The sequence below is a fragment of the Glycine max genome, chromosome 10 (assembly GCF_000004515.6).
Source record: "Glycine max cultivar Williams 82 chromosome 10, Glycine_max_v4.0, whole genome shotgun sequence".
NCBI lineage: Eukaryota > Viridiplantae > Streptophyta > Magnoliopsida > Fabales > Fabaceae > Glycine > Glycine max.
In genome coordinates this window covers 43328030-43351098 of record NC_038246.2, presented here as the reverse complement: position 1 = coordinate 43351098, position 23069 = coordinate 43328030, and the positions used below count along the sequence as shown (strand labels likewise).

The 23069-nt window shown below is 34.5% G+C and overlaps 3 protein-coding genes across 6 annotated transcripts; 2 read left to right on the top strand and 1 right to left on the bottom strand.

Annotated features, from left to right (window-relative positions):
* Positions 1 to 322: 322 nt before the first annotated feature.
* On the top strand, positions 323 to 2713 carry LOC100791948 (uncharacterized). Of its 2 annotated transcripts, XM_041005842.1 has the most exons (3): positions 345 to 754; positions 2307 to 2468; positions 2653 to 2713. In XM_041005842.1, the coding sequence occupies exons 1-2, from the start codon at positions 464 to 466 to the stop codon at positions 2433 to 2435; spliced, it is 420 nt and encodes a 139-aa protein (XP_040861776.1). In that variant the 5' UTR covers positions 345 to 463; the 3' UTR covers positions 2436 to 2468; positions 2653 to 2713. The 2 variants fall into 2 exon arrangements, with proteins under 2 accessions (XP_006589370.1, XP_040861776.1); XM_006589307.4 differs by having other exon boundaries at positions 323 to 754; positions 2307 to 2713.
* A 1829-nt stretch (positions 2714 to 4542) lies between these two features.
* On the top strand, positions 4543 to 7793 carry LOC100791426 (uridylate kinase). 2 transcript variants are annotated; one of them, XM_006589304.4, is made up of 7 exons: positions 4543 to 5422; positions 6049 to 6181; positions 6319 to 6372; positions 6449 to 6540; positions 6796 to 7031; positions 7203 to 7373; positions 7450 to 7793. In XM_006589304.4, the coding sequence occupies exons 1-7, from the start codon at positions 4746 to 4748 to the stop codon at positions 7548 to 7550; spliced, it is 1464 nt and encodes a 487-aa protein (XP_006589367.1). In that variant the 5' UTR covers positions 4543 to 4745; the 3' UTR covers positions 7551 to 7793. The 2 variants fall into 2 exon arrangements, with proteins under 2 accessions (XP_006589367.1, XP_006589369.1); XM_006589306.4 differs by lacking the exon at positions 7450 to 7793 and having other exon boundaries at positions 4545 to 5422; positions 7121 to 7262.
* A 279-nt stretch (positions 7794 to 8072) lies between these two features.
* LOC100781842 (phosphatidylinositol-3-phosphatase myotubularin-1) lies at positions 8073 to 22558 on the bottom strand. Of its 2 annotated transcripts, XM_003535445.5 has the most exons (19): positions 22175 to 22558; positions 22027 to 22095; positions 19234 to 19308; positions 18548 to 18619; positions 17777 to 17846; positions 17015 to 17064; positions 15742 to 16031; positions 15548 to 15621; positions 15347 to 15410; positions 14531 to 14590; positions 13547 to 13646; positions 13326 to 13439; positions 11795 to 11964; positions 11581 to 11665; positions 11128 to 11355; positions 10480 to 10539; positions 10321 to 10385; positions 9242 to 9521; positions 8073 to 9005 (listed from the first exon to the last, which is right to left on the bottom strand). In XM_003535445.5, exons 1-19 carry the CDS (start codon positions 22286 to 22288, stop codon positions 8493 to 8495), a joined length of 2553 nt encoding a protein of 850 aa, XP_003535493.1. In that variant the 5' UTR covers positions 22289 to 22558; the 3' UTR covers positions 8073 to 8492. The 2 variants fall into 2 exon arrangements, with proteins under 2 accessions (XP_003535493.1, XP_014618782.1); XM_014763296.2 differs by lacking the exons at positions 19234 to 19308; positions 22027 to 22095; positions 22175 to 22558 and having other exon boundaries at positions 17784 to 17846; positions 18548 to 18603.
* Positions 22559 to 23069: the final 511 nt, after the last annotated feature.

Below are 23069 nucleotides of genomic sequence, written 5' to 3'. Positions count from 1 at the left end.
TTTAGTTAATACACTATGAATGTACATATTTTTACATTATTAATTAATTAGATATTATTTTAAATTTAATATTAAAAATAATTATTATAAAATTTAACAATCTTATCGTATATGATATATATTATTTGATAACAGTAGCATTTTTCTATATTGTTAGTAAAGTATCTTTATTTCTTTTTTTTTTTTACAAAGTTAGTATATTCTAATTTAATTTATGATTTTAAGCTGAAAAAATGAACAAAAATTTAATTTTAATAAAATATTACTTAAAAATAATAAAATTTAATTTATTAAAATATAAATAATTAAGAGACATGGAGGATGGCGTTGCAGGCGATAGAGTGATGGTGATGGACTAAACCAACCTATACTACACCTAAACTCTTTCATTCTCTATATATATTAGGGTTTTAATTTAACGCAGCTTTTGTTTTATTAGTATCTCCGTCCCTTTCATTACACAATGAGCAGAAACAGCGATGAACCTGCGATGACTGAAGAAGCACCAACCAAACAGTCCCTAGCGAACATCTTCTCTTTGTTCCGCAAAATCAATTTTCAACTCCCTTTCCTCCCACCCAAACCTGAAGAACCGAAGCTTGAGGCTCAGGCTCAGCAGGAGGGTCCGAAGCCTGGCCGTGTACAGTTTCCGAAAAGCCAAGTGGCGCTGATTGCTTCTTCGCCTCTGCAAGCTGAACCTGATGCTGACCACTCTCCCGCTGCCAAGACAACCAATCCTCTTATTCTCTGGCAGGTTTGTTAGGATTTTCATCCCCCCTTCCCCCCTTTTTGAAGCCTTAAATTGCATTCTTATGTAGTACTATTGTATTAGGGTTTGTGGAATGTTATCACTTTGCTTCTGTGAAGAGTAAATAGTCAAATATCAATTATGACAAAATTATATCTGTGGTCCCTCGATCGTCTTGTGACGTGGACACTGGACTACCCCAGGAAGTGCGCGTTTAAGCGTAATTTGTATCGTTTAACTGTTGTGTTTGTGTAGGTGGGGGAGGGAACAAAAATTGCATTGGTTTTACACTCTCACATGCATAATTAGGATTTGGATGATTGAAACGTTCTTCTACTTTCGTGATGGTTTTTTGTCTTTTGTTTCTACACATATGAAGTAAACAACCACGAACGATTAATAAAAATGTTTTTTCACAGCCAGCAGTCATAATATGATTCAGTAAATAGCTTTTGTGAAACTTTATGGTTAATCATAGTGGCTGATATATTATTAAGAAGGCTACATTAGTTCTGTTCTGATATTTCTTCAAGTGTCAATGCATATGGATGGTTCTATGTATGGTTTGGGTGCCTAGGATTAAGGACCCACGGATCCCCCAACCCATCAACCCCTTTCAAGTTTCAACCCATTTGGATAATTTTTCTATTTTCTATTCCTAGCATAGTCTCCAACAACTTGTGTCTTGTTGTGTGCAATTGTGCATGTTGACAGTTAATGAATGAGCATACAAGCTTCTGTTAAGAAGCTGATACTCTGTTCTGATATCCCAACAAATAGTTCGGTTGTACTTGATAGTATAGTTATTAAATCACCTTAGATAGGATCATCTTATCACCACTGATCTATATATTTTAAATATCTCTTGATTCTAGGAGTTAGCTTTCCACAGCTATCATCACTTGTTTATGTATACATGAAAACATTCAAGAGATAATCACACTCAGATTATTCCCCTAAATTTCTTTCTTTGACATTGTCAAGAAGGCTGTCAGGCAGTCAAAAAGTGTTGGAATAAGTGGTCATTGGTTTCAAAGCCCAAAAAGATGTAGCATGTGTTACATGGGAATGGGCTTAGCAACCAATTTGATTAAGACCTTCCCGTCTGATTTTCAGTTTTATTAAGTGGGGCTTTCTTTACCTATCTTGCCTGTATAGTGAACTCTTCTTTTTTCTCGTTTTTCTATATTATTCTGATACTCCTCATTCCTGAGGTATGTTGGAATATTGCATTGTAATCTTAATATGACTTTTGGAGTGAGAGTAATGAAGTCATGTTTAATCCATTGGCTGTTTTGCTAATCCAATGACTTATGGTGTGAGGTATGTTTTGATTAAAAACTACATTCAAGGTTTGCATAATATATGTATTTAACTATTTTGCATATATGAGCTTCCAAAGTGTGCTTTTTTGTTTATTGGTTCGACCGATTAGGATATTCCATGATAAGCTGTCCAGAGACAATATATGCGCGAAAGAGGTTGCATAATCTTGTTATACTTGTTCAATATGATGTCCATTTGCATTTTCTCACAAGTTTACTTTATTTGATTCTAGATTTATGCAATAGGAGCGATTGCGATTTCATCATGGGTTTGGGCAAGGTGGAATGAGAGGAAGGGCCGAGGGGGGTCTCCCAGTGATGAGAGGGGTGAAGGAAGACATTCTGATGATGGAAATCAGTGATCTTATGGCGATGAAGAGAAATTTTCATTAGCTGTATACAGCTATGAAGCACGGACACTCCAGTCCCTTGTCGTGTCTGGTGTCCGACACGCGTCCGTGTCAGTGTCCGACACCGACACGACACCCGTATTACGTTCTATATTTTGGACATTACAGGTATCCACGTGTCCGTATCTGTGTCGTGTCCGGTGTCCGTGTCGGTGTTGGTGCTTCATAGGTATACAGTGCTATGTCAATACTCTCACATTCTCAGGATGAATGAAAATTTGTTTCATTAACAAGAGTCACTGAATTGGTCATATTTTCTTTTTAGTGTCAAATGATGACATCGATTCTTTCTCGTTTCTGTTCTCAAATCCTCTGCCGCCACCGGTCATTAATTAGCGGGTTGACCTTTTAACAATTGAAGAGAATAATATTAAAGAGTATTATAAACTTTTTTCTTTTTTTTATCAAAACTTACATTTCCACTTAAATTTTCTTTTTAACAAAATATTATGACTGTATACAGATAAATTTCTGAGTATTTATAAGAGAAGAAATAAGGACATCAAATACATTGAGTTTTTTTTCAAACTATAAAATATATATCATTCTACCGGCAGCCTTGGTCCCTAAGGGATAGGGTTCGAGTACGGTAAAAAAAAATATATCGTTCTTTTTCATAGACTGGAATTAATTTGTTTCCAAAAAAAAAATATAGATTGGAATTAATATAATTTTTTAGAAAACTTATATGAAAACAGTGATTATGAAAGTTGAGCACATTATTGTTTTTCTTTTATAAATGTTAATTGAGAAATATATCTAAACACCTATATCGTTTTTCTAATTCTTTCCTTTTCATCAAACTTCTTCCTTTCTTTTTCTATAAAATTAAACAAAGAACTAGTGCAAGTTTAGAGGAAGATTATTTTTTTCTAAAAAAAATCCCTCAAAAATTAATAAAAAAACTAAATAAATATTTTTTAAAAAGATGAGTGTTAGACACAAACTTCTTTAAATACACACTCTCTAATTGATGAAAATCTATTAAAAGCTACGAAATTAAGAGAAAAAATTATTAAAAATTGAATATGATATGAACCCACAAAATTAAATCATTTTCAATAAATTTAAATCTACAAGAATGAGTGTGTTAAAAAAAATGCATACATATGTTTTAACATTTTTATTTTAAAAATAAGTTAAAATGTAATACACAAAATTGATCTTAAATAATAGGTTAAATTACTCATTTGATTCATATAGTTTCACGGTTCATACCTTTTAGTTTCTATAGTTTAAAAGTGGTCTTTTCAATTCTTATAATTTAAATTTTAATTCTCTTTTAGTCTATATAGTTTAAAAGTGATATTTTTAATTTTTATAATTTGTATTTTAATTCTCTTTTAATTTCTTTATTTGAAAGTGATATTTTTAGTCCTTATAATTTATATTTTAATTACTTTTTCATCCTTACTATAAAAAATATATAAAAATAATTAGCTACAAATTAGTTATAAATTATCAACTATTTTTTATTACAAATTATCTTACGATAAATTAGTTACGAATTATTTACTAATATTTTTGTAATTAATTGTAATTGATAATATTATTCATATTTTGATGACAAGGATTAAAATAAAATTAAAATATAAAATATAGAGACTAAAAAGACCACTTTCAAACTATAGAAACTAAAAGAAAATTAAAATATAAATTATAAAAACTAAAAAAATCACTTTCAAACTATAAACACTAAAAGAAAATTAAAATATAAAATATAAAAAAAATTAGGAGAACTAAAAGTTATAAATGACCTAACTAGTAATTAAACCTAAATAATAAAACAACCCTTTCCTTTAATGTTCTGCATTTTAAGTACTACTTTTGTATCTTTTTATGTATTACTCCTTTATCTATTACTTAGTAAAAATAAGGAGTACTTTTGAATAATTTTATTTATTATTTTTTCAGATATGATATTAATTATTACTTTTAATTATATCCTTAGAAAAAATACATCTAAATTATAAATAATTTTAATATATTGAAAAAATAATGGGAATGATGAATAAATGACAAATAATAATATAAAAAAAACCGAGTTTGTCGTCGCTTACCTGCGTAGCCTTTGCTAATTGTTACAACCTCGTTTCGGTTTCTCTGTTAACACACAGAACAGAGGGCAACGAACACGAAGAGAGAAACAAAACATACAACCCTTATCTGCACGTTTGATGACGGAAATCGTTACTGCCTCCGTCATAACGTCGTCTCTGATTCCTCCGTCACAAACCCTAACCCTAATCCCTCTTTCTCTTGATGGCCACCGAAGACTACCCTCTCCTCGACTCTCCCTCCCACGGGCAGCCTCACCTCCACGCGTCCACGCGCCACCACTTCCCTTCCTCCTCCTCCTCCAGTCCCACCACTCTCCCCGCCACCGCCGCCTCCGGCACCGCCACCGCCGACTACTACCCCCACCCCTCCTTCTCCGACGACTCAGCCAAATCCAACTCCAAACGCGCCTCCGCCGCCGGCAGCCCCTACTACCACAACAAGAGGCTCAAATCCGCCGCCGATCCGGATCCGGCCACCGATTACCGGAAGGACCGCGAAGAATGGAGCGACACAGCGATCGCGTATCTGTTGGAGGCGTACACGGAGAAGTTCAACCAGCTGAACCGCGGCAACCTCCGCGGCCGCGACTGGGAGGAGGTGGCAGAGGCGGTGCTGGAACGATGCGGCGGAGAGGGGAAGCATCAGAAGAGCGTGGAGCAGTGTAAGAATAAGATTGATAATTTGAAGAAGAGGTATAAGGTGGAGCTTCAGAGAATTGGGAGTGGTGGCATTGCCACTAGTCACTGGCATTGGTTTAAGAAGATTGAAGCTATTGTTGGCAACTCTCTGTCTGTGAAAACTGTTTCTGATGATGATAAGGCTGGCAGTAGTGGTGGTGGTGCTAATTCTCCTTCTATGGCTAGACAAACTAAGAACAGGTCTTTGTTTTTGATAAAATCACCTGTTTGTTATGTTAGTTGTTGATTATGCTTGTCATTTTGTGTTTGTAAATGTTGTGTAAGGATTCATGTTGTGGATTACATAACCTTTGGGAGAAAATGCTACTCTCTAACACACTATTGTTGATTGAAATTTGTTTAAAATCACAAAATTTTGTAGGTTTCCCTTCTTATTCAATGAGTCTCACTTATAACCAATAATAGATAGTGTTAGACAGAGTGTGTTATTAGCACTCTTCTGATGTTTTGATTTTGCTCCAAGTAATTGTTCAGTTTTTGTTTTACAGGAAATTCGGCTTTGGGTGGCAATGACGGTTGGCCACTTTGAATGTTTTCATTTTTGCTAATAATTATTCTATAGGTCGTTTGTTTGTTAGTTGGTGTTGTTGTTTGGTATATGTAGCTAACTTCGCCTACTGAGACAAGGTTTGATTGTTGTTGTAAACTTGGTATAGTTCTGTCTCTTGTTCAAGATGGCATGACAGGACATGCTTTTGTTGTTCATAACTTCTTGTTGCTTGTCTGAATAGTTGATTGTTCATGGCATCTTATGTTGTAAGACATATTGGGATGGCCTTCTTACCATTAGTGAAAATCTGTCGCAGATATGCACCTAGCAATGCTACCGTGGCAACCAACCTCAAACCAAAGCCAGCGTCAAATCTAAAATGGCATAGAGTTTTGTTTAAAATTAGTGGCTCTGCATTGGCTGGAAACTGCCAGAACATTGACCCCAAGGTGCCAGTTTTGTTCTTGATTCTATTATCCATTCGTTTGATATCTGTTTTTGAGGATATTTGAATGAATATATTGTGCTTCCTACTCTTAGAGACTTAATTGGAAACTGCAATTCAACTACTTCCTTCCATCATTAGGTGGCAATGCAGATTGCTAGGGAAGTGGCAACAGCTTGCCGCCTTGGGGTGGAGGTATTCCCTTGCCTTTATAATTTTTAACACTGGAGCTTAGTTTATGTTAGCGTTGCCTAAAGCTCAATTTATATAGGTGGCCATTGTTGTTGGTGGTCGTAACTTCTTTTGTGGAGATGCATGGGTGTCTGCTACCGGGTTAGATAGACCTACGGCATACCAAATAGGGTAAGTGATTTTAGTGCTTTGATTGATTATTTATACTAGTTAAGCAGGTTTTTTTCTTTTAATGGTTAAAAGTAAGGAAAAGTTTTTTATATTAAGCATACTGTTGTTAATGAGGTTATGCTCTGTGTGTGTGTAATGGGTCAAGTGATGCAATATCAACTTTACAGTACAACCAGCTTCCCAGCTTCTTTTTTTTCTTTGCAGAAACATACTATTGATTGCATCCTGACTATATGTTATTTTCTGTAAAACAAGTATGATGGCAACAGTTATGAATTCTATTTTGCTTCAATCTGCTTTGGAAAAGCTGGGTGTTCAAGCACGTGTTCAGAGTACATTCTCGATGCCAGAGGTTGCTGAACCATATAGCAGGCAACGAGCTATTAGACATCTTGAGAAAGGAAGGGTTGTCATATTTGGTGGTGTTGGTGCTGGCACTGGAAATCCACTTTTTACCACTGATACAGCTGCAGCTCTCAGAGCTTCTGAGCGTACGACCTTGCACTTCCACTTTAGCATTTCATCTTTAGTTTTGTTGTTTTTATATCTGTTCTAATCATGTCTTCCATTATATTAGCAGCCTTGCTCACATCTGTATAGTATGCTTGGTGCTTGAGTAGGAGTGAATTTTGACTTTCTTCCAACCATGTATTTTTTCCCAGTTAATGCTGATGCGGTTCTGAAAGGTACTAATGTGAATGGCGTCTTTGACTGCCATCCCCGTAATGATAATATAACACTCGATCACATTTCCTTTAGGGAAGTTGTTTCTAGGGGCGTCACCTCCATGGACATGATGGCGCTGGCATATTGTGAAGAGAATGGAATACCTGGTTTGTATTTTCTCACTGTTTTCATTCAATGTAATCGTCCAAAAATCCTTTTTTCTGAGGTATTCTTTCTCCCCAGTTGTAGTCTTCAACGTGCTTGAACCGGGGAATGTTTCAAGAGCATTATGTGGAGATCAAGTTGGCACTTTGATTGATCAAACTGGTAGAGTGGAGCATTAGCTTCCAAGTTAATCGTGCATGATTTGGTTGTAATCAGATTATGGCGTCACTTAATATTTACACAAGGGATCCCTTGATTTGTTTCTGTATTGTTTGTTTTTTAATTGAGGCGTTGCCTGTTAGCTAATGTATTTACCGCGCACTACTGATTCATTAGATTTACCACACATGTAACTTAAGTCTGAAATTTTGTACTTATTTAACTAATGTTGATATGATAATATATTTGACATATTTACACAACTCAAGTACTGACATATTTACTTGAATGAAGATTTCGGGTTTCACTTTGCTACTGTAATAATCATTTGATTCATTTCGCCACTTCAACCTGTGCAACTGAACCAATAAAATTATTGAACTTGCCGCCTTTTCAATGCTTTCTTATTCGTTTGAACATAACCCGAAGTCACCATCTTCTGCAATTAATTGCCACAAAGAAATACAAAAAAAACTAAGGCCACCTTAAAATTCGGCAGCTTCAACAAATAATGAACAGGAGGATTGACTCAACAATACTTGTCAAGGTCGACGATCTTCTTCATTAATATAGGGTAACATTATTCTTGATATACATTGATCCCTCAAGATGCATTAAAAACAGAAAAGCTTGATCGTCTGTACAAAATTGATCTTATTCAAGAGCAATTACGATGTAATCAGCGACTGTAAAAATTATACACATGCATATATCAATATGGACCACCATGATGCGTATCAACCCAATGCATTCCCATATGCACCAAGATGATCTCCAGCCAACTCTTATAGCCTGTACAATTCCCGAAACCCAATCAAAATGACAGGGTCCACTACTTCTCCCCATTTTTTCATCACGAGGAGTGTTAAAAAGAATTAACAACTATCCTCATAGCTTAAAGAAACCAAAATTGATTATGCGACTGTTCACTATCGGAGTCTTTTAGGAAGTAAATTCCCTGTTCACTCAGACTTGAAATAACTATCATTAATTGATAGTTGGTCAAATGCATCAAAATTTGCCTTCAGACCAACATACTGGCTACCTAGTTGAGCACAGCCACCATTTGGCCATCTGCAGCCTCCATCTCCAGAGCGAAATGGGCAGAGTGTTTCACATACCCGACCAATTGTGTTGTTTCCATCATCATCATCATCATCTGCTGTAATCACTACTGAAACAGACATATCCTTTTTGTCATCACGCACATTACTATTTGATTCTTTCCTAGAGGAACAACACAGAATGTCTGGGTTGCTTTCAATGTCAACAGTGCATTCACCACTACTACCAGAGACATGAACCTTGCACCCCATTGACTGAATTGCACGCTTTATGGCCATATTTTCTTTGCTCATACTCTTGGCCATGTTCATAGTTGAGCTGCTTAGCTGCTTCTCACATCGTAATTCTGCATTCAACGACTCCATGGAATTTGTAACTTCTTTAGCTTTCCTTTCTGCCATTTCTTTAGCCTGTTAAAATCCCAAACAGCACTAACGTTAAAAGGAAAACCAAACAGATCAGCAATTTTATTCAGGACATTGTAAAGAAATAGAGAGTTGTTCTGATAATTGATAAAGATAAAAAGTAAAAGGCAGCCACCAAAATTAAGGACCTATAAACGTGTGTTAATCAGTAGTAGGGGCTTTCCACAAATGAAGTTTAAATGGGACATAGTCATAATCAGAAAATAGAGGAAAATAACTACCTTCTGCATCTCAGCGTATTTCATAATTATCTTCCTGCATCGTGCTTCAATCTCCCCAGCTTGTGCTTCTTCTGGACATGCCCAACGAAGGTGGAATTGGGGCCACAAAGTAGGGGCTAATGCTGCTGCTGGGGGCAGAAGAGGACCATTATGCTTTGGTGGATCATAAAAAGGATTGTGATGCACATGGGAACCTCCTTCTGATGTCCGCAAATCAGCCAAGTATACCCACAGACATCCACATGCCTCGAAAACATTGAATTGCTGCCTCTCCTTCTCACTAAAAAAAAAATTGCAAACAGAACAAAATACAACAACCAGCATCATGACAACAGCAATTCGTCCAATATTTATTTCACATTTCCCATACTTTAATCCCAGTACATTTATCATTTAATAGACACAGATATATGGTCTTTTTTTTTATTTCTAAGCTTAATATATAAAGAAAGACATTTCAGGTTGAAAAATGAAATCATCAAACCAGTATTACGTGCTACTATATGGGTTATATTATTGTATATATATATATATATATATAGCTTTGAATGAAAATTAGAAAAAGGTTAGGAGTTACAGAGCTCATTAAAGCAAAGGAAAACATTATTAACAGTAAAAAACTTCCAGATGTGAATGTAATTAATGACGACAAAATGCTGACTGAGTCAATAAGCAGGACATCAAATCATATATAAATGTGAGTATAACAAAATGCAGTTTGATATATAATGGATTTGAGAATTCACTGACACTTGCATTTGCTAGGAGATGCCAGTAGCTATAGTAAAATAGCAACCATACACCAAGAGATACTTTTGTCCCAGTTGAAATAACAATTTTCTGGCGTGATAAAAAATTAGACATAACTTTTCACAACTGTTAACGGTATCAGCCTATCGGCAAAAATTCCATATTGCTAAATATTATCATTCTTAAATTCTGAATTACGTCTCACAAGTGAAACCTACTCAGCAGCCACCTTATCTTTCACAACATTCAAAGTGAGAAGTGTCAGGAAAAAGGATGCCAATGACCACATCCATTCCAAGGAGAAAACAAGTTGCAAACAAAGGAAGTACCTGTTACATAAGAAGTTTCCAAAACGACAAGAAAGCATGCAGTCTACGAAGTCCACCAGGAAAGCCTGGATCATGAAAAAGTAGAAGTTACTAGAAGGAAAGTTACTAGAAAGAAAACCGTGCATCAAAACAAATACAAAAATATTCAAGGAAACATACCGCAGAAAACTCAAAAGCAAAAGGATACATCCGCAATAGTTGTGAAACACAATCAACCCACTGAAAACATATACAAGACAGTAAGCTCACAATAATATCATTTCAAGTGATAGTGCAATAATACAAATCACCCTTAAAACTGAAGAGCATCCCTATCGAGAAATATCATTTTAAAAACAGGAAAAACCAAGATAAACTACAATAAAAGATTGTCCAACACATGTCATACAGGCACCGGTGTTGGAAATAGGTCCAACAATTGATACTTTAAGCAAGAGAAGTGTATGTACTATATAGCTTACAATAATATCATTAAATTTGTAGTGATATACTGATATCAGTCTTCAAAGAATTAGCTTGAGGCATTAAAAAGAAAATGAAGCATGTACTGAAGCCTCAATTTGAAGGTGAGATTTTCAGGAAGGAAAAATGCAGGGAGAAGATATATAACCCAGTTAATTAATTATAAACTACTTTGTCGATTAAATGATGCATAGAAGGTTATTCAATAAACAACAACAGTAGCCTTTTTACCGCTAGGTGTGGTTGGCTAATGGCAACATAGATCAATTGACTTTGTAGTATCCTTTCATATTTGTAAATCATGTCTACAATCATTTAAGTCTAAATCTAAAATAAGGAATCAACCTGCAAAAAAATGGGAGAATAGTTGTTGGAGTTATGCGAGTGAGATGAAGCTGGAGGTTGCAACGCAAAGGTTCCTGATGACTGGCGCATGGGTGATGGTGGGAAATTGCTAGTTGAAGACTGCCTAGATAACTCGAAAGGCACATTGCCAGTTCCAGAGACAGATGGCATTCCCACCCGATCAGAAAATGGATGACCGAAAGCAAGCCAGTCTTTATCAATGAGTGCCTGCATAAGGGAGAAAAAAATGAAGCAAAATTAAATAGCACATGCATTGATTCATTTTCAACATGAGATAAAAGAACAGATAAATGGTAGCTAACTAGTGTGGAGAATGAGTTTAGCCAGTGATATCAATAGTAAATAGTAAATAGAAAGGAAAAATTGCTAATCTTCTTCTAGTGGCATTGAAATAGAAGAAATTCAATTAGTTGAGTAATGGCAATCCCTTACCTGAAACCCTGTGAATGTCCGATAATATGGATCAAGCAACAAATTAGCAAGTGAAACCAACTGGCTTGTCCTATCCCATCCATCACTACCAAAAAACAAAAGGGACAGGGGGTAAGGAGCCAAGCTAGATGCCAAACAAACTTGAATATCATATGAAGGAATACATTGAAAATTTTAAATTTAGATTTCACAGTGAGAAAAGACATAATAGCACCTGCAATGCACAAGAACAGAAGCATTTTCCATTGCAACACGAGCAGCAATCCAAGCTGCACCAGCCAACACATTCTGAACATGTAGTAACCATCCACTGTCCCCAAGGGTTGATACCGAAGCAGACATACTACTTAGATTGCCACCACCCCACGTTGACCCACCTTGTCTCTAAATAGAATTCATAGAAACAGAGTGGGAATACAATTCACATAAATTTAAAAGACAGACTTTATGAATTGATGCCCCACAAGTTAATCAAGCTAATCATAAAAGCTAAGGGTGTTCACAGACTGGATTGGATTGGTTCCAATCAATTCAGTTTTCTTAATTCATCATCCAGTTTGATTTAAAATTTATATCCAATCCAATCCACTCTAATCGAAAGCGGTTAGGATTGGATCAGTTTTGATTTAAGTCTTAGTTTCATTTTTCTTTGAAGAAAGTATTAAATAATATTAAGATATGTATTAAACATAATTAAAAAAATAAAAAAATATTAAATATCTAATCTTCTAATATAGCTAATAGTAGTATCACTCTTCAAATATATACTATTAAAAATAAATAATTTAATTACTCATTTAGTCCCTATACCTGCACCATATGTATGTTTTAGTTCCTACACCTAGAAACTACTAATTTTAGTCCCTACACATACACCTTTTAACCCGTTTTAATCCCTATCATCCAAAACTGTAGGGATTAAACGAGTTAAAAAAGTGTATGTATTGGGAGTTGGAACTAAAATGAGTAGTTTTTACTTTTTAGGTGTAGGGACTAAAACAAGTTAAAAAGTGTTTGTATAGGGACTAAAGTAGTTTCTACTTTTTAGGTGTAGGGACTAAAATGTAAAACATTGTGCAGGTATAGGAACCAAATAAATAATTAAACCAAATAAATTTACATTACTTGAAAAATGATAACTACATTTACATACCTTTACTCAAATAGTTACTAAAAAATATCTTTAATTAAATATATTTTTACAAATAAGTACAAGTTATATCATAAATTTATAAATAAATATAATTGAGGGGTATCATAAATTTATAAATAAAAATATATGCCTATGTAAAAGTTCGGGATCAATTTTCAAAATCAAATCCACAATCAAATCAAATAAAAAATTGTTTTTTTCTATAGTTTTCGTTTTTTATTGGATTAAATCGGTTGGTGAACACCCCTTACATAAAACAGTTCAGAAGAACAGTATTAGAAATGCCATTAACTCAAATTCTTGCCAAATTAAACAATTGTATGCATCAATTTTGGCAACAAATTACAACCAAGCACAGAGAATCATTTGAACCAAAGTCCTAGATTAACCATGCTGGATGATTTGTAGAGGAATAAGAGAAGCACTTTTATGCATACACCATGCTCCACATTCAACTTTTTAAAATCAGCCAAAAACTTCAATAATTATCAAAATAGAATTTACCAACAGCTCCAAAGCATGCCATTCTAATAGCCTACTCAATACATCGAAAGACACAACAGATAAAACGTTTTAACACTCACAGACTAACCAAAAAAGAGGACATTCCATCTGATGACGTTCTGCCATGAGTGTCCATGTATTCTCGGAGCCGAACAAAGCTCTCTCTCATCGCATGGATGTTGTCTATCCCCAAAAAGACTATCTGATAATATAAAATAAGAATTTAGATACTTAGAAAATAAAGTCAAATTTATAATTATAACTGGAAAACAAAAATCACAACTGGACCACTTCAAGTTTATTACAGACCTCAGATTGAAAATAGTTTGATGATGATTCTGAACCACCTCCCATGGCACCATTAGCCAATGCATTTTTCCTAGGCCGTGCATCAACAATATACAGCTTTCTGAAATACAATTTAAAAAGTTTCAAAACAATGCAGAGGATTGCACCAAATTACCCCCGCCCCCCCTCCCCTCTCACGCACAGAAAAAAAGATACATAACAATATATAGCATAATGTATTCTGTCAGTTAAATATTTAAATGGCAGTATAATAATTTATGGAAACACAAGGACTTAGTCTTCACCTAATGACTTAAGTTTTTAATCCTCAATAGGGATGACAATTTTCCCGTCATTTGAGAATTCAAATGAAAACTGCTCCACATGGACCCACAAAGTTCATGTGGTTTTTTCCCCAGCAAGGATTGGGAAGGAAACACCCCCTGAAAGAGATTCATGTACTTTGTACGGGGAAGGTGTATAAGGTTCAAGTATAATGAAAATGATAAAATTATCCTTAATTATAAATACACATATAAATGATTTTTTAGTCTTTTTGTTAATAACCAATATATAATTATCTTTTTATTTTTAATATAACTTAATATATTTTTTTATAATTTTATATTAAAGGAAACTTAAATTTTGTCATCTAACTTTATTTTTTAAAAATATTTTAAGTGTGTATTATTATTTATTTTACAATGTCAGAGATCCCCTTGGGGAAATGACAAATACGAAAAAGAATTATCCCCTTTGTGGGGAGCAGGGATGGGGACAGGGAAATGATGAACAAAAGGGACGGACTGCAGGGAGGTACTCTCCATCCCAAGCAAGTGTTATCCTAATCCTCAGTATAATACCAAAGCCTTTATGAACGAGCAATCCCTGGAATTCAACCCTTACTGCCCATTCATAATTAAGTTGAAATTCAACACAAGGTAAAATGGGCACATGCATTGTTCACATATCACAATGAGTATAACATTCAGATACAAATCTTACCTCCTAGAACCATTATCTAGTTTGCTGCAAAGTGCAGCCACAAGTTTTTCATCCATGTTGCTGCAGGAAAATACATGAAAAAGATTGTCAGTCTTCTGTTCATTCCATTTCTCATAAACGAAATTATTCAAAGATATCACCGTCTAAAAAAAAGAAAGAGAACAATTAGCTAAACAGACCCCCCCCCCCCCCCCCAAAAAAAACAAAAAACAAAAATAAAGAACTCTCTCTACAAACAAGACAAACATTTCGGCATTCACATTTCACTCCATCAATAATATACACCACCAAAAGAGCACACTACTATATGGCTTTAAAACCCATCCTTCTACAAAAAGTAAATAGTCACAGTTTATACAGAGAATTAAAAAACAAGGTTTAAAAGCAATGTTTTCAATACCGGACTAGGCATTGAACTGGTAAAGGCATTGGATCAAGGTTCAATATTTCAAACACGATTGAACCGGTATTAATAAAATAATGATGATAATAAAATAATATTAAAGAAACATAATATCATAATTTTATAACACTAAAACGTAAAACAAAACACCATTTTATAACACTAAAAATTAAAAAAAAAATTACAACATTCAAAGTACATATAATATCCAAATCATATCTATTATAATACTTAGGATCTAGTTTCAACTTTCAACAATATACAATAATATCCATTAATAATAACAAGTTTGCATATAAAATAAAAAAGAAAATGAAAAATATCTTAGGTTCATTTGACAGCACTGCATCTAGAACAAACAATTTGTTTCTTTTGCTTTAGACAATATATTTTGATAAAATAGTTAGCATTACCTCCTCATGTTCATCATAAGACCTACTAAGGGTTGAGAAGATCGTGCAACAACTGCTCCAGTCACTATAGTCATCAGTTCCATATAGTTAGAAGACCATCCACATAAAACAATAATAAAATGCAAAAGAAAGAAAGTAAAAATAAGAAACACAGAATTGTGCCAACTATTTAAAGAAATGAAACCTAGATTCTGCACATACAAGGATGGCACCATGAAACTACAGGTAGTCGACATCTTGCACGGAAGCTACTAGCCTGGAGCACTTCATCATCACTAGCAGCATTAAGACCATGCAAGGTAACAAATAGTGGCTCAGCAGTCTCAACATTATCAATATAGACAAAAATCACAACTAGTGAAAAAAGCAGAAAGTTTGGCCATCAAAAAAATTACCTAATGATCTTTGGAACAACCAAAGCAAATGGATAACTCTGGCACATTGTATAATTGCAATTCACACTACTTATTCTCCATAGGTCATTTGACAAGGTAAAGGACCCATTTTCAATTATATTGATTGATGAACGATAAGAACCTAGGCAAAGAAGTCGAAAATATTCATCCAATAAACGCACCAGTGGAGTAGTGTTCTTAAATCTAGAAGGTCCTGATGCAAAAGCATAAAGATCCCATAGTCTTGTTGGCTTTGTACACCTCAGTAGCGCTTCGTAAACCACACGTCTCTGTAAGATTTTCATAATCAATATTAGATCCCAAACATGTTCATTACAACATTCTCACTGGCTTGCAACACTTTATAAGTGCAGCGCACCCAACTACTTCTGATATTTTGTAAGTTGTAAATTATAATGAAATGATTAATAGACCAACAAGCACTTCAACTAGTACAAAATATAATTAAATTTCTGTATTTTCTCTTAAATTTCTTGCTTTTTTCTGCTAATGAAACTTGGCTCAATTGGGAGGTCAAGATTCAAGCTGCACTGATGTAAAGGTCTAAGGTCCGATTCTTGATGATCCATTATCAGTAGGCTTCCCCTAATTGTCGTGTACGCTGCTTTGGTTGTGGAACAACTAATGCACCTCCTTAATTTGTGTAAAAAAACTTTTTTTCAATAAAAAGTTAATAGAATCTCAAATGCAGAGTCAGTAAAAATGGTTGTTCCACATGTAAACCAGGCTCTTGTGCATGACTGTTTTAAATTCCAAAAACCTAAAATGCTGTAGCCCCAATAGATTATAATAAGTTCAAAAGTGTCATTCCAGAATGAGTAAATTAATTAATTCATTAGTAGAGCCAGATATCTCAAAGAGAACTAACACAAAAAGTTAAGAAAACTCTTCACGTTTGGGGATCATCCACAAAGACCTGCTGAATAAAAACAAAGGTTTGTGATTCATTCTATCCATGTATGATGAAGTTCAGTATGTGTCTAAGACTCGTTTATTCTGTTCATAGGACTCTCCTGGCATGTGAAGAATTTTTGTGCTGTTTCCTTCTAAGATGAAGAAATGAAGCCAAAAGGAGAACTAAATTAGGAGTATTCACAAAAAGCCTTTCAGTTGAAAGAGATGTCAATGACATTTTGACCTTTTTATAAACTCCAAAAGTATTTAATCTCCAAACCGTAAATATTTAATAAACCCAAGTTAAAACTGAGACTTACACCATTTTACAACACAACTACTCTCTTAATAGAATTACCTGTTTTGTACGTGGCCTGAAACTGAAGACTAAAATTCTCATATCTTTTCCTGCATTAGTGAATAAAGATAGAATTTTCTTTAATAAAAGAATTATTAAATTTAAGACAAAGATAAAAATACCACAAATTGGGAGGATAAAGAATCCCCCTTAATAAAAAGGGAAAAAACCAGCACAAAGAGGAAAAAAATTATTACAAAAAGCTTCCCAATTTATATTATAAAGTAAATCCCTTGAAAAGACCATGTGCTTTACACAAAACAGAAGCAGCATACAATTCACAGTTGTATCTATTAATTATTAAAAATAAATACATGAAAAGTAAGACTAAGAACTAACTAGCTAGTAAGGCATCAATATTCAAAGCTACACCCAGTTCTAGCCAAACTCAAAAGTCAAAACAACATTGTCCCAAATAAAGGTGGCTATTTTACAATATAACAATAAAAGGTCTGTGCCTTGGTGCTCATAAATATGCAATACATTAGTATTTGTTAGATATATAAAACCAACTATGTGCATTCACCTAACAACTAAAATTTCTAGGAAAGTTGGTGCTTGGCATGGTATCAAAGCTTCTTTGATCAAGTGGCCAAGATTGCAGTTAAAAGTCATAGTATTTCTTGATATTAAACATCCAATCAGTTGCAAGATTTATCTTCCATTTAATAATTTATCAGAAGTATCTATAAATCTTGCATAGTAATTTCATTAATTACATGTTTGAAAGGAAAATATTGATCAAGAGGAGCTTATGCATACCAATCACCTGGAGCAGTCTCTGTGCTGGTGTCTTGTCTACATAGCGAGTATTTGAGTGAACCTTCACAACCTAGATTTAAAAGAGAGCAATATATTAGGTTCCAAATAATCGCGACAAAAGTAGGAACCAGATCAAGACATTCAAAATTTTCACAACGTTAACAGATGAGAAACAATCCAGGTTTTTATTCCTGTGGCTGAGCTGATATGAGCACATGAACTAATGGCACAAATCCATCACATTGGCAAGTCAAACAAATCAAAAAATTTAGAACCATTCAAAATAAATATTTTATAGAAGAAACCAATTAAAATATCAAAGTTCTATTTTCCCTTCATGAATAAGTCTAAGTTCATACTTTGTGGGTATTCCAATGTTTGATAGGTGGTAACCACAAGAATTAGTAAGGATTTAAAGACTTAAAATATGATACAACCAATGACGAAATTTATATAAAATAATGAGTGTGCGCATGTGCATCTGTACATCAAAAAGGGAAGCAAAAAATAAAACAAAATAAACAAAGAGATAGATGGGATTAAAATGGAGACTGACCAAACTCATACAAAAGGGATATGCATGGTCACTCAAAAATCATTATTTGAATTTCATTTTAGTATATCTGATTATAGTATGTCAAACTTATTTGTCAACATACATGTGAGGCAGACTAAGAGAATGCTCAGATTAAACTAATGCAACATAACCAAATTAAATAACAATATACACACAAAAGAAAATAATTTGCAGAAAACTTTGCATGAACTTACTGTCTTGTTAAACTTCTCAATGGTTGTTAAAGGTATTGTTCCAAGGGCAATAACTTTTCTAGTTCCCTCGCTCTAGAAAATGCAATTAAGGAAATTAGAGAACGAAGTCAACAAAGGTTATGTACATATAAATAGGCAGGTAACAAAATTCCAGACAAACAACTGAAGTTGACGCATAAAAATGCACACCAATCAGCAATGGAGGCCAGGAGCTTAAATAGCCTGGTGATTTGATGAAAGTCAGGCAACTAATTGCCACCAAGCATATCCAATAACAGAAACAAACAACTTGGCACGAGAATAATGTTCCATAAACTAATTGTATAATGTTCAGTATAAAAATCAAATGATAAGAGTCTGCAAGTGAAAACCATAGTCAGCAAAGGACATCAGGTTTGGGTAATGTGGAAATTAAAAAATACAACTTCTTATCTAATATATCTACGACTTAATCCAGTGTTTCCACAACCTCCTCATTAGTCAAGTGGTCAAGCCCAAATCAAAATTAAAAAATTCTTCAAACAGTAGCATGCCATGATTTTTTAACCAAAATCCATAATTGTCACGCCAGTATACATTAATATTGTATTTCCTATGGGTATTTCCAAATCACAAATACTAGACTGCTCCCACATCATAATACCTCAGAAAACAAATCATAAGTTGTGTAGATAACATTCACTTACCAGAAAAATAAGACGGAAATTTGTTACCATCAGCGTGCCCGCATCATCTGTATTAACAAGAACAACACCATTTCCCTGAAAATAAACACCAATACCAACTTAATACAATAGATACAATCAGGATAAATGTGAATTTAAAAGATTATTTAAGACTTGAATTAGTAGTATAAGCTAGAAAAAGGTTCACACAAAAGAGAAATTGCTTGGAGCATTTGCTTTCCTAGCTATATTTTCATAATGTTTTATTGCTAAAGGTTCACACTGGAGAGGAATCAGAACACTTGCTTTCTTGGGTATATTTTGCTCTAGTACTAGTCAGGATTTCTCAAAAAATTATCCAAATCATCTATTGTTTATCAGTTCGCAAATGCTCAGATTGTCTTTCTCTTTTTCCTTTCCAAGAGTTGTGCCACTTTCTATGCATCTCATATATTTTCAAAAATCCATTGTAATTATAAATTTCTAATTAATTTGTTAAGCCTTACTTTTGCATCACAAGCTCAACGGATTTAAAAGCAAAACAATTGTCTATAAACCAAGCCATCAACTCAAAATAAAGCCAAAAGGTATTATCTGGATAGTACATAGACTAAAACCTGTAATATTAAATTATTGGTCCTTTTATCAGTGCAAAAGTCATAATTAAACAACTATGATCCCCCTCCTCGTCTGCCTGAGGAATGTCAGTCATAATTAAACACTTGGTTGATTTTTCGTATTTAATTAAGTAAATAGTCATCCAATTTGTTTCAAAATATGTGCCACTTCAGAAAATCAATAACGTATTTGTTATTTTTTTTCAAAAAATACCCTTACCTATGATATCTCATCTAAATGCTTAATTACTAATTCACAACTACACTAACTATGTCAATAAGGGTATTTTAGTCAAATTTGTCAAAGTAATGCAATTTATTATTCCGAAGATGTGTGCATACCTTAAATGACAAATAATTTGAAACAGAGGAGTAATATACAACAGCTAACATTAAATTGAGGAAAATATTAGCTCTTTGATTGAATGATTGCCCAATTGCACTAAAGATGAGCTGTGTCAAATAAAGTAATGAACATACATAGGAGGTATTTGGTTAGTCGGTATCGTATTTTCCCAAAAAACATTTGGAGGCCATTTATAAGATATTTAGGTATAACTATTTAATATTTACAAAAAAATTCAACACTCTAGTCCAGTGTTTAATATGACATAACCAGGTCAAGGATCTTGAATTCTGAGTATATTTCTGTTTTTGGAAGCAACATCATCTAACAACTTGAGCTTGCGGCTAGATAATGTGGATCAAGGAACACTAGCCCACACTTAGCACAGAAAGTCCTATCCACTAGCCCCCACTCCCACCTGGGAACTATTCTACATCTTGTTTGGCTCCATGATGAAGGGTGCACCACCAAGGATTCATGACCAAGTGAAAAGAGCCCTGTTGCAGGGAAGGTCTATAGTGTTCTGAGGCATCCCTTTAGCTGATGCTTGATGCAGCAAATGACATCAACCCCATTTGACCTCCCATTTGATCCATCACTATTAATCTCCCTCTTGCCTACCACCTCCCTGTCTGCTGACACACTCAATTGTCAACAGTTGACCCTAAAGAGTGAAGACATGTAATCATCATCCTACACGCCTCCAACACATGGTTCAATATTTTTTGTCTCCTGGGGAACAAGCTGCAAATGTGGCGATTAAGCAGCATGGCCTGACACCGCACATCTTTTGCTGAATCAGCCTTAATGCTTGGTAGAAGATTCCTTGGAAGACAAGAAGGACACCCCAAAAAACTTAGCAAAAAGTGATTTGCATCTAGAGAGAAAGAGGACACCTAAGAGTGAGAGACATTCTTGAAACCTTAACCTTGTTGAAGGAAGTTTCACCATCCTAGCCATTTGCCCCCACATCCCTATTACCCTATCACCTAGAGAGCAGTGAGAGGTCAAAGAGAGTAAGTCCCATCCCACTTCCATGGAGACCAGCAGTTTTGGTACTAGGGCAAAACTGAGTGCTCTCAATTGGAGTACACACCCAATTCGGTGCTTTGTGGCTGTCCTTTATTTTCCTTGCAATATGTGTTACGTTTGTTCTCTATAACCACATGATAGCACTTCAAAGAGCAATAAGCCAAGGCTCATTTAATATACCCCTCAAAGAGCACGTTGCGTTACCCACATCCAGAGCAATCTTATGACACAACCTAGCACATCAACATTTGTACTATCATATTATTTAACTAAATGAATGTAAATGATTCAGAGGCAGTTAGCAGCTGCGGGACAGAATTTTCATACGGATATTCAATTGTCAGACTGTTTACAGGTCACGTGTGTCAAACTCAGCACACGGCAGCAATTCCACAATGTATTGCGCATTCACATTGAGGTAACAAACACAACAGAACTACCAACCCTAATCAAGTTTCCAAGAAATGCAGCAAGCTATATCGTTGCGCAAAGAACATAAAGATTCTGTCATTAATCTCTGCGGAGCTAGCCCCAAACCCTACATGTATTTTTGGTAAATCACCCTACCATTCTCTGCCCTATCCTCATTCCTCACTTTCGCAGACTTAGCACACACGATCAAAACCAGACAAATGAATTCGGAAAGAAAACTTCTAAATAAAAAAAGTGGATAGAAAAACCACAACCGCTCCACAAATCACACAACAAACAACCTAGATTACTAACAGAAAAGGGACAAACGGCGAATTTTCAAGTCTTTTGAAGAAAGAAAAAAATTAAACAACAGAAAGATAGAGAATTCGAGGTATTGATGCGTACTTCGGCTACAACTTGCTCCGACTCGAGTAAGAAATCGAGATTGGCGTGCGAGACGAACCGGGAAATTGGCTGCAAAAAAAAAAAGAAAAAACGTAAATAATAGATTGAATCGAGGAATGAAGAAGGTTAAAGAAAAGAAGAAAGGGACCTCAATCTTGGTCCATTCGATGGCGTCCCAGCTACCGGTGCCTTCCAATTTAGAGGAGTCGGAGGCGTCTCTGAGAGACGTTGCTCGAGTGGCGCGGTTCTTCGGCATATCCATGCCGGCGAGCAGTGGCGGAGGAGCTTCGACTCCGGCAAGTGATGTAAGAGGAGAGAAGGTTACGTTATGTTATGTGTGTGTAAAATCGAAGAATATGAATACCAAACGTTCAAGCGGGGTCTGGTGGGGATAGTAAGTATCGTGCTCCCGCGTCGCATTAATAAATACTGTTGTGCCAAACAGACAAGGTTTCCTACTTGTTTCAAGCCAACCTATGTTATCTCTCTCCTTCACATAATTCCCTTTTTACAATTATTAATTTTTAAAAAAAAAACATGTTCCTGTTGTGTTTTTTTATACATTTATATTTTCATTGTGTATATTTTATGAATTTTTTTAATATTAATTTTAATAAAAAAATTATCTTTTTTAAAAACAATCAAATTAACTATGATATAGTTTAACATTTTTAATGTGTTTTTCTTTAATTAAAATTAAATTGATGGGACAAGAGTTGATTTATTAAGATAACCATATTAATTATTATATGAATTAGCTTTGTTGATCATAATTAAATTAATTTATAATATTAATTTATATCAAATTGATTTGATTGCAATCAGAAGATGGAAAAAACAAAAATAATGTGAGAGGAATAATACAATATTACTTTGTTGAAGAATGAGAGTTCATATCTTAGATCAAGTTGATTCACTTAATAAGAAATAAATTTTTATTAAGTTTGATTTTCACATTAATGTAAGAATCTTATTAATATTATGTAACTATATGTCTTAAAGTCTTACGGGCAAACCTATATATCCTTTTGATGATGTTCTAC